The sequence below is a fragment of the Suricata suricatta genome, chromosome 17 (genome assembly GCF_006229205.1).
Source record: "Suricata suricatta isolate VVHF042 chromosome 17, meerkat_22Aug2017_6uvM2_HiC, whole genome shotgun sequence".
NCBI lineage: Eukaryota > Metazoa > Chordata > Mammalia > Carnivora > Herpestidae > Suricata > Suricata suricatta.
Genome location: NC_043716.1, coordinates 26,469,730 through 26,483,597, shown reverse-complemented (window position 1 = coordinate 26,483,597; position 13,868 = coordinate 26,469,730). Strand labels below are relative to the sequence as shown.

Sequence of the window (13,868 nt, the reverse complement as noted above, 5' to 3'; positions counted from 1 at the left end):
CCATTTTATAGTTCTTTAAAGTTATGCTTGTTATTGTATCAGTTGTGATCCAGTTAAGAAATCAGCGGGAATAGAAGACAGGGAATTGGTTATGCAATAACAGAAGAACTGAAAATTCAAAAGGGAAGGTAAGGCAGTCTTGTTTGGGCAGCTATAACAAAAATATAAACTGGGTGGCTTATAATCAACAAAAATGTATTCCTCACAGTTCTGGAGGCTAGAAGGTCTAAGGTTCTGGCAGATTCAGTGTATGGTTACAGAAAACCATCTTTATAATTAAAAAAATTTTTAGTGTTTATTTTTGAGATGGAGAGAGAGGGAGACACAGAATTGGAAGCAGGTTCCAGGCTCTGCTTTGTCTGCACAGAGCCTGATGTGGGCTCGAACTCATAACCTGCGAGATCATGATCTGAGCTGAAGTTGGATGGTTAACCAACTGAGCCACCCATGTGACCCCAGAAAGCCATCTTTTTACTGTGTCTTCATATAGTGAAAAGGGAGAAGGGTACTTCTTTTTTTTTTTAAGTTTTAATTTAAATTCTATTTGGTTAACATATAGTGTAATATTGGTGATATTACATATTACATGATTCATCACATATAAACCCAGTGCTCATCACAAGTGCCCTCCTTAATACCCATCACCCATTTAACCCATCCCCTGCCCACCTTCTCTCCAATCTGTTCTCTATAGTTAAGAGTTCCTTATGGTTTGCCTCCCTCTCTCTTTTTTTCTCCTTCCCCGATGTTCACCTGTTTGTTTCTTAAATTCCACATATGAGTGAAATCATATGGTATTTGTCTTCCTCTGACTGACTTATTTCATTTAGGAAAATACACTCTAGCTCCAACTATGGTGTTGCAAATGGCAAGATTTCATTCTTTTTGATGGCTGAGTAATATTCCTGTGTGTGTGTATGTGTGTGTTTGTGAGAATCCATTCATCAATCAATGACGTTTGGGCTCTTTCCATAATTTGGCTGTTATTGATAATGCTGCCATAAACATCGGGGTGCATGTGCCCCTTCAAATCAGTATTTTCATATCCTTTAGGTAAATGCTTAGTAGTGCAATTGCTGGGTCATAGAGTAGTTTTATTTTTAACTTTTTGAGGAACCTCCATACTGTTTTCCAGAGTGATTGCACCAGTTTGCATTCCCACTAACAGTTTAAGAGGCTTCCCCTTTTCCCCCATCCTTGTCAACATCTGTTGTTTCCTCTGTTGTTAATTTTAGCCATTCTAACAGATGTGAGGTGGTATCTTATCATGGTTTTGATTTGTATTTTCATGATGATGAGAGATGTTGAGCATTTTTTTCCTGTGTCTGTTAGCCATCTGTATGTCTTCTTTGAAAAAAATGTCTATTCATGTCTTCTCCTTTCTTTTTTTGTTTTTTAAAAATTCTATTTATTTTTTTAAATTTACATCCAAGTTAGTTAGCATATAGTGCAACAGTGATTTCAGGAGTAGATTCCTTAATGCCTCTTACCCATTTAGCCCATCCTCCCCACAATCCCTCCAGTAACTCTCTGTTTGATCCCAATGTTTAAGAATCTCTTATGTTTTTCTCCTTCTCCCTGTTTTTATATTATTTTTGCTTCGCTTCCCTTATCATTTCTTTTCTAAAAATGTTTATCTATTTTGAGAGAGAAAGCATGGGGAAGGAGGGGCAGAGAGTGAGGGAGAGAGAGAATGCTAAGCAGGCCTCACACTGTCAGCACAGAACTCAATACAGGGCTCAATCCCATAAACTGTGAGGTCATGACCTGAGCTGAAATCAAGAGCCAGATGCCCAACTAACTAAGCTACCCAAGTGCCCCACTTCTGCCCATCTCTTACTGGATTATTTGGTTTTGGGGTGTTGAGTTTGATAAGTTATTTATAGATTTTGGATACTAACTCTTTATCAGGGTTAGTCAGAGTCAAGATGTTATTTATAAATATCTTATCTAATTCTTTAGGATGCCTTTTAGTTTTATGGATTGTTACCTTCAATGTGCAGAAGCTTTTTTATACTCATGAAGTTCCAATAGTTCATTTTTGCTTTTGTTTCCCTTGCCTCCAGCAATGTGACTAGTAAGAATAGATGAGGTCAAAGAGGTTGCTGCTTATGTTTTCCTCTAGAATTTTGATGGTTTCCTGTCTCACATTTAGGTCTTTCATCCATTTTGAATTTATTTTTGAGTATGGTATAAGAAGGTGGTCCAGGCTCATTCTTCTGCATGTTGCTGTCCAGTTTTCCAAACACCACTTGTTGAAGAGACTCTCTTCTTTCCATTGGACTTCTTTCCAGCTTTGTCAAAGATTTGTTGGCCATATAATTGTGGGTCCATTTCTGGGTTTTCTATTCTGTCCCATTGATCTGTTTGTGTTGTGCCAGTACCATACTGTTTTGATAACTATAGCTTTGTAATATAGCTTGAAGTCCAGACTTGTGATGTCTCTAGCTTTTCTTTTTCAAGATTGCTTTGGCTATTCAGGGTCTTTTGTGGTTCCACACAAATTTTAAGACTTTGTTTTAGCTCTGTGAAAAATGCTGGTGGTATTTTGATAGGGATGTAGATTGATTTGGGTAGCATACACATTTTAACAGTATTTGTTCTTCCAACCCAGGAGCTTGGAATGTTTTTCCATTTCTTTGTGTCATCTTCAGTGTCTTTCATAAGTGTTCTTTAGTTTTCAGAGTACAAATCTTTTACCTCTTTAGTTAGGTTTTTTCCTAGGTAACTTAAGGTTTATGGTGCCACTATAAGTGAGATTGATTCTTTGATTTCTCTTTCTGCTGCTTCATTATTGGTGTATAGAAATGCAACAGATTTCTGTTGATTTTGTGTCCTGTGACTTTGCTGAATTCCTATATCAGTTCTGCAATTTTTTTGGTGGAGTTTTTTTGGGTGTTCTACATAGACGATCATGTCATCTGCAAATATAGTGAAAGTTTCACTTACTCCTTGCTGATTTGGATGCCTTTATTTCTATTTGTTGTCTGATTGCTGAGGGTAGGAGAGAAAGGTCTCTTTTTTTAATGTTTAGTTTTGAAACAGAGAGACAGAGACAAAGGGCAAAAGGGGGAGGGGCAGAGAAAGAGAGAGAGGGAGACACAGAATCCAAAGCAGGCTCTAAGCTCTAAGCTGTCAGCACAGAGCCTGATGCGTGGTTCCAACTCACGAACCATGAGATTGTGACCTGAGCTGAAGTCACCCAGGCACTCTTCCTGAGCCTCTTTTTTAAGAACACTAATCCCATGACCAAGCCCTCATGATATAATCACTTCCCAAAAGCCCCATCTAATAATACTGTCACCTTGGGTGTTAGGATTTCAACATATGAATTTTGAGGGAACACAAACAGTGAGTCTATAGTAGGCAAGATTAGGAAGCTAGAAGCCAGTGCCATTTGGCTGACAGACAAATGGAAGATGCTGTTTCTGGAGCTCAGAGACTGGTGCCACAGGCAAAAGTTGGAATATCAATAGACATGTTCCAGGGGAGCAAAGTTACCAAGGAGGTGCAGTAGGCATTAGAACTGAAATAGGGAACAGGAAATAAATATCCTGGTTTTTCACCTTTCTTCCCACCTTCCAATTTCCTGCCAGTGCCTCCCACTGAGCAAATTTCAGCTTGAGGTGGAATGTAAAGGAACCTGGTGAACATAGCATGAAAGGTTCAGCGTCCCTACAATACAGATGAAAGAGGGGAGAAGGAATGGATATAAAAGCAAAAATTATTTTGCTTTTAATAAATAAAAAATATATTATTTTAAACTTTTAAAAAAATGTCTATTTTTGAGAGAGTGTGCAGGGGAGGGGCAGAGAGAGAGGGAGACAGAGGATCCAAAGGGGGCTCTGTGTTGAGAGCCTGATGTTGGGCTCGAATTCACGAGCCGTGAGATCATGACACTTAACCAACCAAGCCTCCCAGGTGCCCCAATTCTTTTTAACTTTAAAAAAATATATATTTATTTATTTTTGAGAGAGAGACAGAGTGTGAGTGGGGGAAGGGAAGAGAGAGAGGGAGACACAGAATCCAAAGCAGGCTCCAGGCTCTGAGCTGTCAGCACAGAGCCTGACTCGGGGCTCGAACTCACAGAGTGTGAGATCATGACCTGAGCTGAAGTCGGATGCTCAACAAACTGAGCCATCCAGGCGCCCCTCTTTTTAACTTTTAAAATCAATTTTATTGATTTATAAAATGTACACTTTAATAATTTTTTAAGTTTATTTTTTAAATTTATTTTTATTTTTGGGGTGCTTGGGTGGCTCAGTCGGTTGAGCCCCTGACTCTTGATTTCCGCTCAGGTCATGATCTCACAGTTCATGGGTATAAGCCTCACTCTGGGTTCTGCACTGACAATGCAGAGTCTGCTTGGGATTTTCTGTCTCCTTTTCTCTCTCTGCCCCTCCCCTGCTCACACTCTCTCTTGAAAATTTTTTTGTTTTTATTTTTTAAGTTTACTTATTGAGAGAGAGAGAGAGAGAGAGAGAGAGAGAGCGAGCAAGCGAGCAGGGGAGGAGCAGAGAGAGAGGGAGAACAAGAATCCCAAGCAGGATCTGCACTGTTAGTGCAGACACTGAGCTCAGTCTCACAAACTGTGACATTATGACCTGAGCCAAGATCAAGAGTCAGGAGCTTAACCAACTGAACCACCCAGGTGCCCCCACTTTAATAATTTTTGACAAAATTAATATATATATGTAATCACTCAGTCAAGATACAGAACGTTTAAATCCCCTATACCCTCCAAGTTCCCTTTTACTCCTTTGCCATGGATCTCCAATCTCATCTCAGCTCCTGGAAACCACTATAGATTAGTTTGGCCTGTCCTGTCACTAGATTACTTTTGCCTCTTCTAGAATTTCATGGAAATGGATTCATATAGTATGTATTCTTTTGTGCCTAGATTTTTTTTCCACTCAGCATGTTTTTGAGATTCATCTATGTTGTGTTTATCAGTTTCTTTTTACTGCCGAGTAGTAGTCTATTGTATGAATACACCACAATTTGTTTATCTATTCACCTATTGATGGACATCTGGGTTATTTCCAAATTTGAGATATTATGAATAAAACTATTGTGAATATTTTTGTACAAGGTTTTCTTTTTGTGGTGTGTATATGTGTTTGGTAGCCATGTTTTTATTTCTTGTGGGTAAGTGTGTGGCAGAGGAATAGCTGGGTCATAGGATAAGAAATTGCCAAACTCAACAATTTTTTTTAATTTTATAGGTATCATCCTTACTGTGAATGTCCATGAAAGGACATTGTGCATTTCCTCCAAAGAGCTAAGGGTTAGAGGGAGAACAATTCTTATGAGAAAAAAACCTCAAATAATGTAAATACCCTTGATATTTTTTTAATGCGTAGTAAGAAAGGGATTGGGGGAAGTGTAGGAGAAGAGGAACTGAAAAGGAAAGTAAAGCAATGCAAACTAATGACTAAAAAGACTTCTTGACAATGGTGAAGTCGTCCTACACAGCTGCTCTGAGATCCCAGCACTGCTGTCAGCAACCTTCTGGCAAAGCTACTCTGTCAAATGAATGCAATAGGAACCATATTTGTGAAGAAATATCTTTATTAATATAAGAAAATACACCTCTCTTTTATAGTGATATAGAGGTGTGGGCTTTTTCCTTTACTCTTAGTAGTAATGTTTCCCCAACATTTAACACTTCCCTTTGATAATGTGAGTTGAGTCATAAATTAATGTCACAAATAAATGTCATCTAGATGAGGGAGGCAACTACATTACAAAGTAGGAAGGTGTAGCTTGATATGAATTGTTACAGTTGACAGCTATGTACTCTTGAACTAAATGACATCATGTCAAATTCTGAGACATTAAACAGTAGTTGGAATGTAAAGTTGTGGACATTTAGTTTTGCAGCCTTAAAAGTTTTGTCAATCTTTTCCAGACATTCTGAAAAGGAAATGAACAGGTGGGTTGAAAACAAAGACAAATGAGGAGTTTAAAGGCTTTCTTGGCATTTCATAGGAAAACTGTTCTACATTGGTGATATTTTAAAGAAAACACATATAAATACATTTAGCTTGTCTGGAAACAGACATTTATTGGGTCTTTCCATTTACTTTTGAGACAAAAATAAATAGTTATAGAGGACTCATGTGCATTACTCACTGTATACTTTCTATCATGTATTACTTAATCTCAAGCTAGGAGAAAGAATGGATGTCTATTTTACATGATGCCATTATGTACATTAGTGAGCTCAACCCACTTAATCTTAAAATAACAGTATCAGGTCAGGGATTTAGAATACAGTATTATATGAAAACAGTTGGCAGGGAGACTCCTTCTTCTGCCATTAATAACTGACTAGAAATGGTATTTCAGACCCTAAATCTAACTGAAACCCAGAAACAATAAATGGAGAGGATGGGGTGGATAATTTGTGAACATGTTTTTCAAAGTAGAGAAAGAATCACTGTGTTTTTACTGAATTATATGTTGCCATGGACATGCAGTATGCAGTAATGATGCTATCATCTATACAGCTGTATAACACAGCTTCTCCCTCCCTCACCCCCCCCATAAGGCTTGAAAATAATAGGTTTGTGTATAGTTTGGTAAGAAAATTAGGATCATTTGAAGTCATTTCAGCTTCAATCTAAGAAAGAAAGAGGCTCAAGAGATGGGGAAGAAGAGCAAAGAAAATGTACAAAAAGTATATATTATGTAATAAAGTGTAATATGTATTATGCATAGACTATAGAGGGGTGTCTTGGCATGCTGGAAACTAATGGCTTTGCAGTGAAAAGACCTGGATTTTAGTCCTTGTTGCATCACTTGTGTGTGACCTTGACCAAAGTCACCATGCCTTTATGGTTCAGTTTTCTCCTCTATAAAAAAATGGAATTATAATGATAATGCTATCTTCCACCTTAAGGTGCTATTGTAAGGATTAAAGGGATGAAAACTGTAAACTATAAAGTCCTATAAGAATAAGGCTTTATAGACATATTGCAGTGTTGACTCTTCAGAAGCAAGGAAGAGTAAAGGAAAAAGGTTCTAGAAGGCTTTGGAAGCTGACAACCTGGATTCTGATTACAATGCCATGGCTGGTAGCTTTGAAACCTTGAAGCAAGTACCTAATCTTGCTTCCTGTTTTTGAGAAATGAGGATAACACCACTTTCTTTGTAGAATCAAGTGAGAGAATATATGCAAAGCAACCTACCACTTGGTAGGTGTTTAATAACCCCCTCCCCCAAACTACTTATTAATGTCATCAACAACAAAAGGTGTTGACACTGTAGTATCTTTCAACAGATACCTACGCTAAGGCAAGGCAGGGACAGATAAGGAAAATTGAGGTAAATCCAATCCAAGTGGGAACCAACAGCTAGACTTGGAGACGTCTTAGTTCACTCTTAACCACTCGAGGCTAGAGTATCCATACAATAAAGGCATGCAGAGTTGGAGAGCGGTCGAGTCGAGTGTCCTTTCGACTCCGCGGGCTCGACGGGAGGGACCCTGAAATTCTTAATTAGAGCCGGTTGCCATGGCGACAGTCTCTAGGCAGCGTGGGCTGAGCTCTCCGGAGGGCTGGAGGGTGGGCCGCCACTGGACCCTGCGCGCGCGCCCGCCACCAACTTTCCCTCCAGACCCGGGAGGGGGCGACGCGCTCCGCCCCCGCCCCCAGGCCGCGCACGTCCGCGTTCGGCGGCGCGCACGCCTGCGGGAGCCCTCTCCAGGCAACCTAGTGCTGATCGCTCGTGCCGGTGTGGCCGTTAACAGCCTTTGCGGGAGCCCGAGGCTCGAGAGCAACCCCCTCCCCTTCCTGAACTCCCCCCCCACCCACTTACCCGGTCGGCCCCGGGGCATGAGCAACGATGGCCGGCTGCAGCCCTGAGGAGAAAACTTACCGGCGCTTCCTGGAGCTATTCCTGGGCGAGTTTCGCGGACCGTGCGGCGGCGGCGAGCCTGAGCCGGAACCTGAACCTGAGTTGGAGCCCGAGCCCGAGCCCGAACTGGTAGTGGCTGAGGCGGCCGAGGCTTCGGTCGAAGACCCCGGGGAGGAGGCGGCCGCCGTAGCCGCGACGGAGGAGGGGGAGCAAGACCACCAGCAAGACCCCGAGCCCGAAGAGGAGGCGGTGGAAGACGAGGCGGTGGCGGCGGCAGAGGGCGAGGAGGAGGAGGCGGCGGCAGCCCGGGGGCAGTCGGCCGTGCAGCCGCCGCAGCCTCAGCTGCCGCCTCTGCCCCCGCTCCCGCGGCCGCTGTCGGAGCGCATCACCCGTGAGGAGGTGGAGGGCGAGAGCCTGGACCTGTGCCTGCAGCAGCTCTACAAATAGTTAAGTAGCGGGGCTTGGCTGGGGGTGGGCCCGCTGTCCCCGCCGCATCGGCCTCGACGCGGCTCTCTCGACCCCTCAACTGTTCTCTTTTCCTCTTTTCACCCCCACACCCGCGCCTGGCGCCGCTGGAAGCGCCCCAGCCGCTCCGGCTCGGGCGGTCGCTGCGAGCTGCCCACGCCCGCCTCGGCCTCCGAGCCTCCTGCCTGACCGGGGAGCCGCCCCCGGCGCCCTCCCGCCGGCCCCGGCCCCTTCTTGCCGCCGCACCTCGCCACCCACTTCTTGCTGCACTTCACGAACACCCTTCCCCTTTCGTGCTTCTTTCTTCCAATCTTACGAGCTCCCTCTTCTTCCCAGCTCCTTTTTTGGAGGTTTCCTCCAACCCGGGTCTGTCTTTTCCCAGGCTGAGTCCCTTGTTGTTTGGCGGCGGAGAGCGCGACTCCTTTCTAGGCTGAGCCGCGAGGTGCCTCCTGCGTAACCGCAAAAACAGTGATAATAATACCGGCCTTATAGCCACAGAAGGAGAGACTGGAGTAGATTTCCCTCAGTGTTGAAAGTTAAGCGGTCTTTAGATGGCTTAATCCCCGGAAGCCGAGTGTGTTTTAGTTTAAGATTTTTGATAACTCGTAATTGAGGGAAGTGGGAAGGATTTGAGAGGGACGGGTAAGCACATTTTTTACGAGCGAGGCTTCAGGTGAAAGAGTCATAATTCGTTAAAGTGGAAAAGTCCGGTTGGTTTGATAAAATTGCAATTACGTGCAGTATTTTCAGTCCATTAAGTAGATGGGGTAGGGGAGAGAAAGCAGATGGCTTAGCTACACAGATGAAAGTCTAAAATAGAAAGGTCGAGGCTTTGCCTTTGATCCCAGTTCTGGTTTTTATGGGCTTGAAATAGAAACGGTTTACAATTGCGTTTCGTTCTAAATGGAATTGTTCTGAAATAATGACAAATATCTGAAAATATCGGTAAACCTGAGAGTGTCTAGGCATTCTGCTGACAGTTGTGATGAAAGGTGTTATTCTGGCCCCCCAAAAGTTTACTGCTGCAAGATTCACTGCCATTAAATTCAAACTCACTTCTTGGATTTTCTCAAAACCCTGACTTAAAAGAAGGGCCTGGAAAGTAATTGTCAGGTCTTCATCCAGCCTAACAGACACCTGATCAAATCATTCTTCCTATTAAAGTAGAGGTTTATCAATAGGGAAAAACATTTAACATATCTGCTGTGGAAGTGGACTGTGCTGATGTCCTACACTTTATAAGCTATTTAAAATTTAATTTTGAAATACTATCCGGTTACCAAAGTAATAATGCTTTCTGGGAAATGTAAAAAATAAAATGGCGTGTAATACCACCACTAGGGATAAACAGTATTAACATTTTAGAGTATTTCGAACTACTGTTTGAAAACTGTCATAGAAAAGGGCTTATGAAATGTCATTTATAAACACTGAATAAAGACACTTAAAACTTCCTACTTAAAATAAAACAGAAATGTTTACCAAAGTAGAGGAATTTATCTCAGCATCAGACTAATTTTATTTTGATAGTTCTTACCTTTACAAATGCAGTGACAGAATTAAAGAAACACAATTAAGCAGTAGAGAAGGTCCATTAAAAAGGGAGTCATTAGTTTATAACAGCCATGAACATTTGCCATTCAAGAAGATTTTTTTTAAAGACTGAAATCTGTAATAATGATAAGTAAGATGGTAAGTAGATACGTTTTTGCATATGGAAAGGAAGCAAGATTAGTTTCAATATACATACAATTAGAAAAGGTATTCAAATGATAAAATGACCATTTGAGAACAGAAGTTTGGATTTGAAGTAAAACTAGCAAAGTTAGAAAATATTATTTCACCTTAAGTTAAAGATTTCATGATTTTTACTGTGTTCTATGCAAAAGCTATTAACCTATTTTTATTCAGATATAAAATGGCTGGCTTGTTTATGTAAAGTATCTTCAAAATCCTTAACAGATTAAAAAAAGCAAAAAGAAAACCCTCACAGTTAAAAAAATATACTTTTAAATGAACACTTTTAGCTTTTTTTTTAAATAGAAAATCCATCAGTTCATCACCAGAGTCAATACTGGAAGACACTGTAGAGGTAGATCATGTTTCTGTCTAAGCAGTTTATTTTACAGATGAGAAAAGTGGATCTAAAATCACAAATGACAGGTTATGTACAAGTAGTTCTAACATTTCTCAACATAAACTCTGAACTACACAACTCTCCTTTACATGAAGGATCCTCAAGTTTCCTAGGAAATATTTTGAAATGATTCTGATTAGAAATCTATTGAGGGGCGCCTGGGTGGCTCAGTTGGTTAAGCGGCTACCTTCAGGTCATGATTTCTTGGTTGGTGAGATGGAGCCCGGAATTGGGCTCTGAGCTGACTGTGCAGAGCCTGCTTGGGATTCTCTCCCTCTCTCCCTCTCTCTTTCTCTCTCACAAATAAATAAATAAACTTAAAAAAAAAAAAGGAAAGAAATATGTTGAAATTGCTTACTTGGGAGAAGGCTTCCCCCCCCCCCCCAATATTTTCTCAACCACTCACTCCTTATTTTGGGAATTCTTAATATGCTTTAAAAACTGTCATACTTGTCAAATAGTACTAAAATTCTTAAATAGAGCTACCTAAACTATATAGTCACCAATTTGATAGTTGGGACTAGTGTAAGAAGAAAATCACACTGTACTTAATACCAGTTTTAGAAGTCTCTCTAGTGTTTGTTTTGTGTCAGGAATTTAGAAATATACAATACATAGCTACTAAACAGACTAAGATTCTCTGAAGAAAAGAAATAAAGGTGCTTATCTTCTCATTACTGTTTTATGTATAGACTGGTTGAAGATTAAAAAAGACAGTGAATGTTTTTCTCAATATTTTGCTTCTCAAGAATTTTAGAAACAGCAGATATAGTTAATATTCTTCATTTTGATAAAATCAGGACTAACTTGAGATATGCAGTTATTTAGATTAGTAAAGACTCAAGATTTAAATAGACCAAAATAGTTATAGTTAGCAACTTAAAAGTTTTTCAGAGAAGTATTTGGGATGAAGTTTTTGCTTTCAAAATGGGAAATATATATTTAGATATCCTCTACTAGAGAAAAACAACATGTAACATTTTGAAAGAGTAAGAACAACAATTTGAAAATAGCAAAAGTCTCCTTGGATGAGAAAGACCTCTGTTGTGGGCTATAAATACCTTTTTAGAGACCATGTAAACCTTTTTATCCAGCTTATTAAACCTTAATAATCAATAATAAATGTATGTGATATTTTAGAACTGTTTTACTGATCTATTGTCAATAAAAAATTCCAATGATTTAGAACCATTTTTTAATGACAATATTAGAGTTTCTGAGGTTAATGAGGGCTCTCTGAGATGAGATATTTTATAGCTTTGAAATAGTTTGCAAGTAAATATAAATAGATGACTGATCTTAGAGCAGATGTGAGTATGAGGCTACATGTGTAGGTTACATGGGTCAATACTGTGTATTTTATTTGTCTACACTATACTGGGGATAAATCATTTGTTTTAATCCAGAAGTCCATGCTCTGACGTCTTTACTACAGGTGTATATCATTCGTTTTTAGAGCAGTTGTTTCCTCAGTTACTCATTGGACTTCTTGATGGGGAAATAGATACTGCAGCATCCTGGCAAAGTTAAGTGGTTCCAGATAGAAATGACAGGTGGGAGGACACTTTTAAAATGGCTTTGAAAAGAAAATCTTTGGTTATAGACACTAATAATTCAGTTATAGTGAATTATGTGAAACATTTTTTTTTTTTAATGTTTATTTATTTTTGAGACAGAGACAGAGTGCGAGCAGGGGAGGGGCAGAGACAGAGAGGGAGACACAGAATCTGAAGCAGGCTCTAAGCTCTGAGCTGTCAGCACAGAGCCTGATGTGGGGCTCGAACCCATGAACTGTGAGATTATGACCTGAGCTGGTGTCGGTTGACTGACTTCACTTAACTGAGCCACCCAGGCGCCCCTGAAACATTTAATAAGTTTGAGATAGGTCAGAAATTATTAAACTTTGTCTCACTTTTACATATATATAGAAAAAATACACAGATGCAAGTTTTATAATATCATTCATTTAAAACTACACATTTTTTCTTATTAGTATGTAATAAATAGGGGTGCTTGGATGGCTTAGTTGGTTAAGCACCCAACTCTTGATGTCAGCTCAGGTTGTGATCTCATGGCTGTGGGATTGAACCGTGCATTAATTAGGCTCTGTGCTGACATCTCGGAGCCTGCTTGGGAACCTCTTATCCACTCTGTGCTCCTCCCTTACTCGCTCATGCTCTTTCTGGATCAAAATTAGTAAATGTTATCTCTCTCTCTCTGACCCTACCCTGCTCGTGCTGTCTCTGGAAAAAAAAAAAACCATTAAAAAAAAAACCCCGAAACTAAAATTTGATTCTCTTTCTGGTGGGTCCTTTCCTGATTTCTCTTTTTCTCACCCCTCACATTCAATCATTTTGCCTTGTAAACATCTCATAGATATGTCCTTCTCCATTCCCATGGTCATTGTCAGCTTTTGCCAATCTCACTCTTCTCCAGTATATTCTCCCCAGTATAGCCAAAGTGATTCCTCTAGAATCTATATTATGTAGATTGTTTAATTGTCACCTACTGCTTGAACATTTTTACTCTTTTATCAGAGTTAGACTGAGAAATTAAAGGCACAGTCCTTCAGACCACCAACTCTGCCCAGGACTTCTGACCCCAGCTGCAAGAAGTTAGGGTCCAACTCTAGGATTAGATGGAAGAGACCGCATAAGACCACCCTCACTTCTGACATCAACTGTAAGTTTAGGAATTTCTCAAAACCACCCCTAGATTTGATAACTTACTAGAAAGACTCATAGAACTCCCTGAAGGCTATTGTACTAATGGATATTGTTCATTATAGAGAAAAGTTACAAATTACAACCAGCCAGGGGCACCTGGCTGGCTTAGTCTGTAAATCATGTGACTTTTAATCTCGGGGTTGTAAGTTTCAGCCCGAAGGTTGAGTGTAGAGATTGCTTAAGACTCTTCAAACAAAAAGCAAGGGGTGCCTAGATGGCTCAGTGGTTAATTAAGCATCTGGCTTTTTCTTTTCTTTTTCTTTTAAAAAAAATTTTAAAATATTTGTTTATTTTTTAGAGAGAAAGAGCAGAGGCAGGGGAGAGGCAGAGAGAGAGAGACAGAGAACCCAAAGCAGGCTACAGGTTCCAAGCTGTCTGTACTGAACCCAGGCAGGGCTCAAACTCACAAACTGTGAGATCATGACCTGAGTCAAAGTTAGACATTTAACCAACTGACCAGTCAGACGCCCCAAGCACTTGACTCTTGATTTCAGCTCAGGTTATGATTTCATGGTTCGTGAGTTGGAGCCCCGTGTCCAGCTCTGTGCTGATGTTGTGGAGCCTGCTTGGGATTCTCTCTCTCTCTCTCTCTCTCTCTCTCTCTCTCTCTCTCTCTCTCTCTCTCTCTCTCTCCCTCTCCCCCCCCTCCCTTTACCTGTTTGTCTGTCTCTCTCAAAAAA

At 40.5% G+C, this 13,868-nt stretch overlaps 1 protein-coding gene across 1 annotated transcript in view; it reads left to right on the top strand.

Moving 5' to 3' along the window:
- Positions 1–7,710: 7,710 nt before the first annotated feature.
- PPM1E (protein phosphatase, Mg2+/Mn2+ dependent 1E) overlaps positions 7,711–13,868 on the top strand; it is a 208,142-nt gene continuing 201,984 nt past the window's right edge. The window contains exon 1 of the mRNA XM_029929266.1: positions 7,711–8,306. Within this exon, the coding sequence (XP_029785126.1) occupies positions 7,849–8,306 (458 nt within the window). The 5' untranslated portion in view covers positions 7,711–7,848. The remainder of the gene's footprint in view (positions 8,307–13,868) is intronic.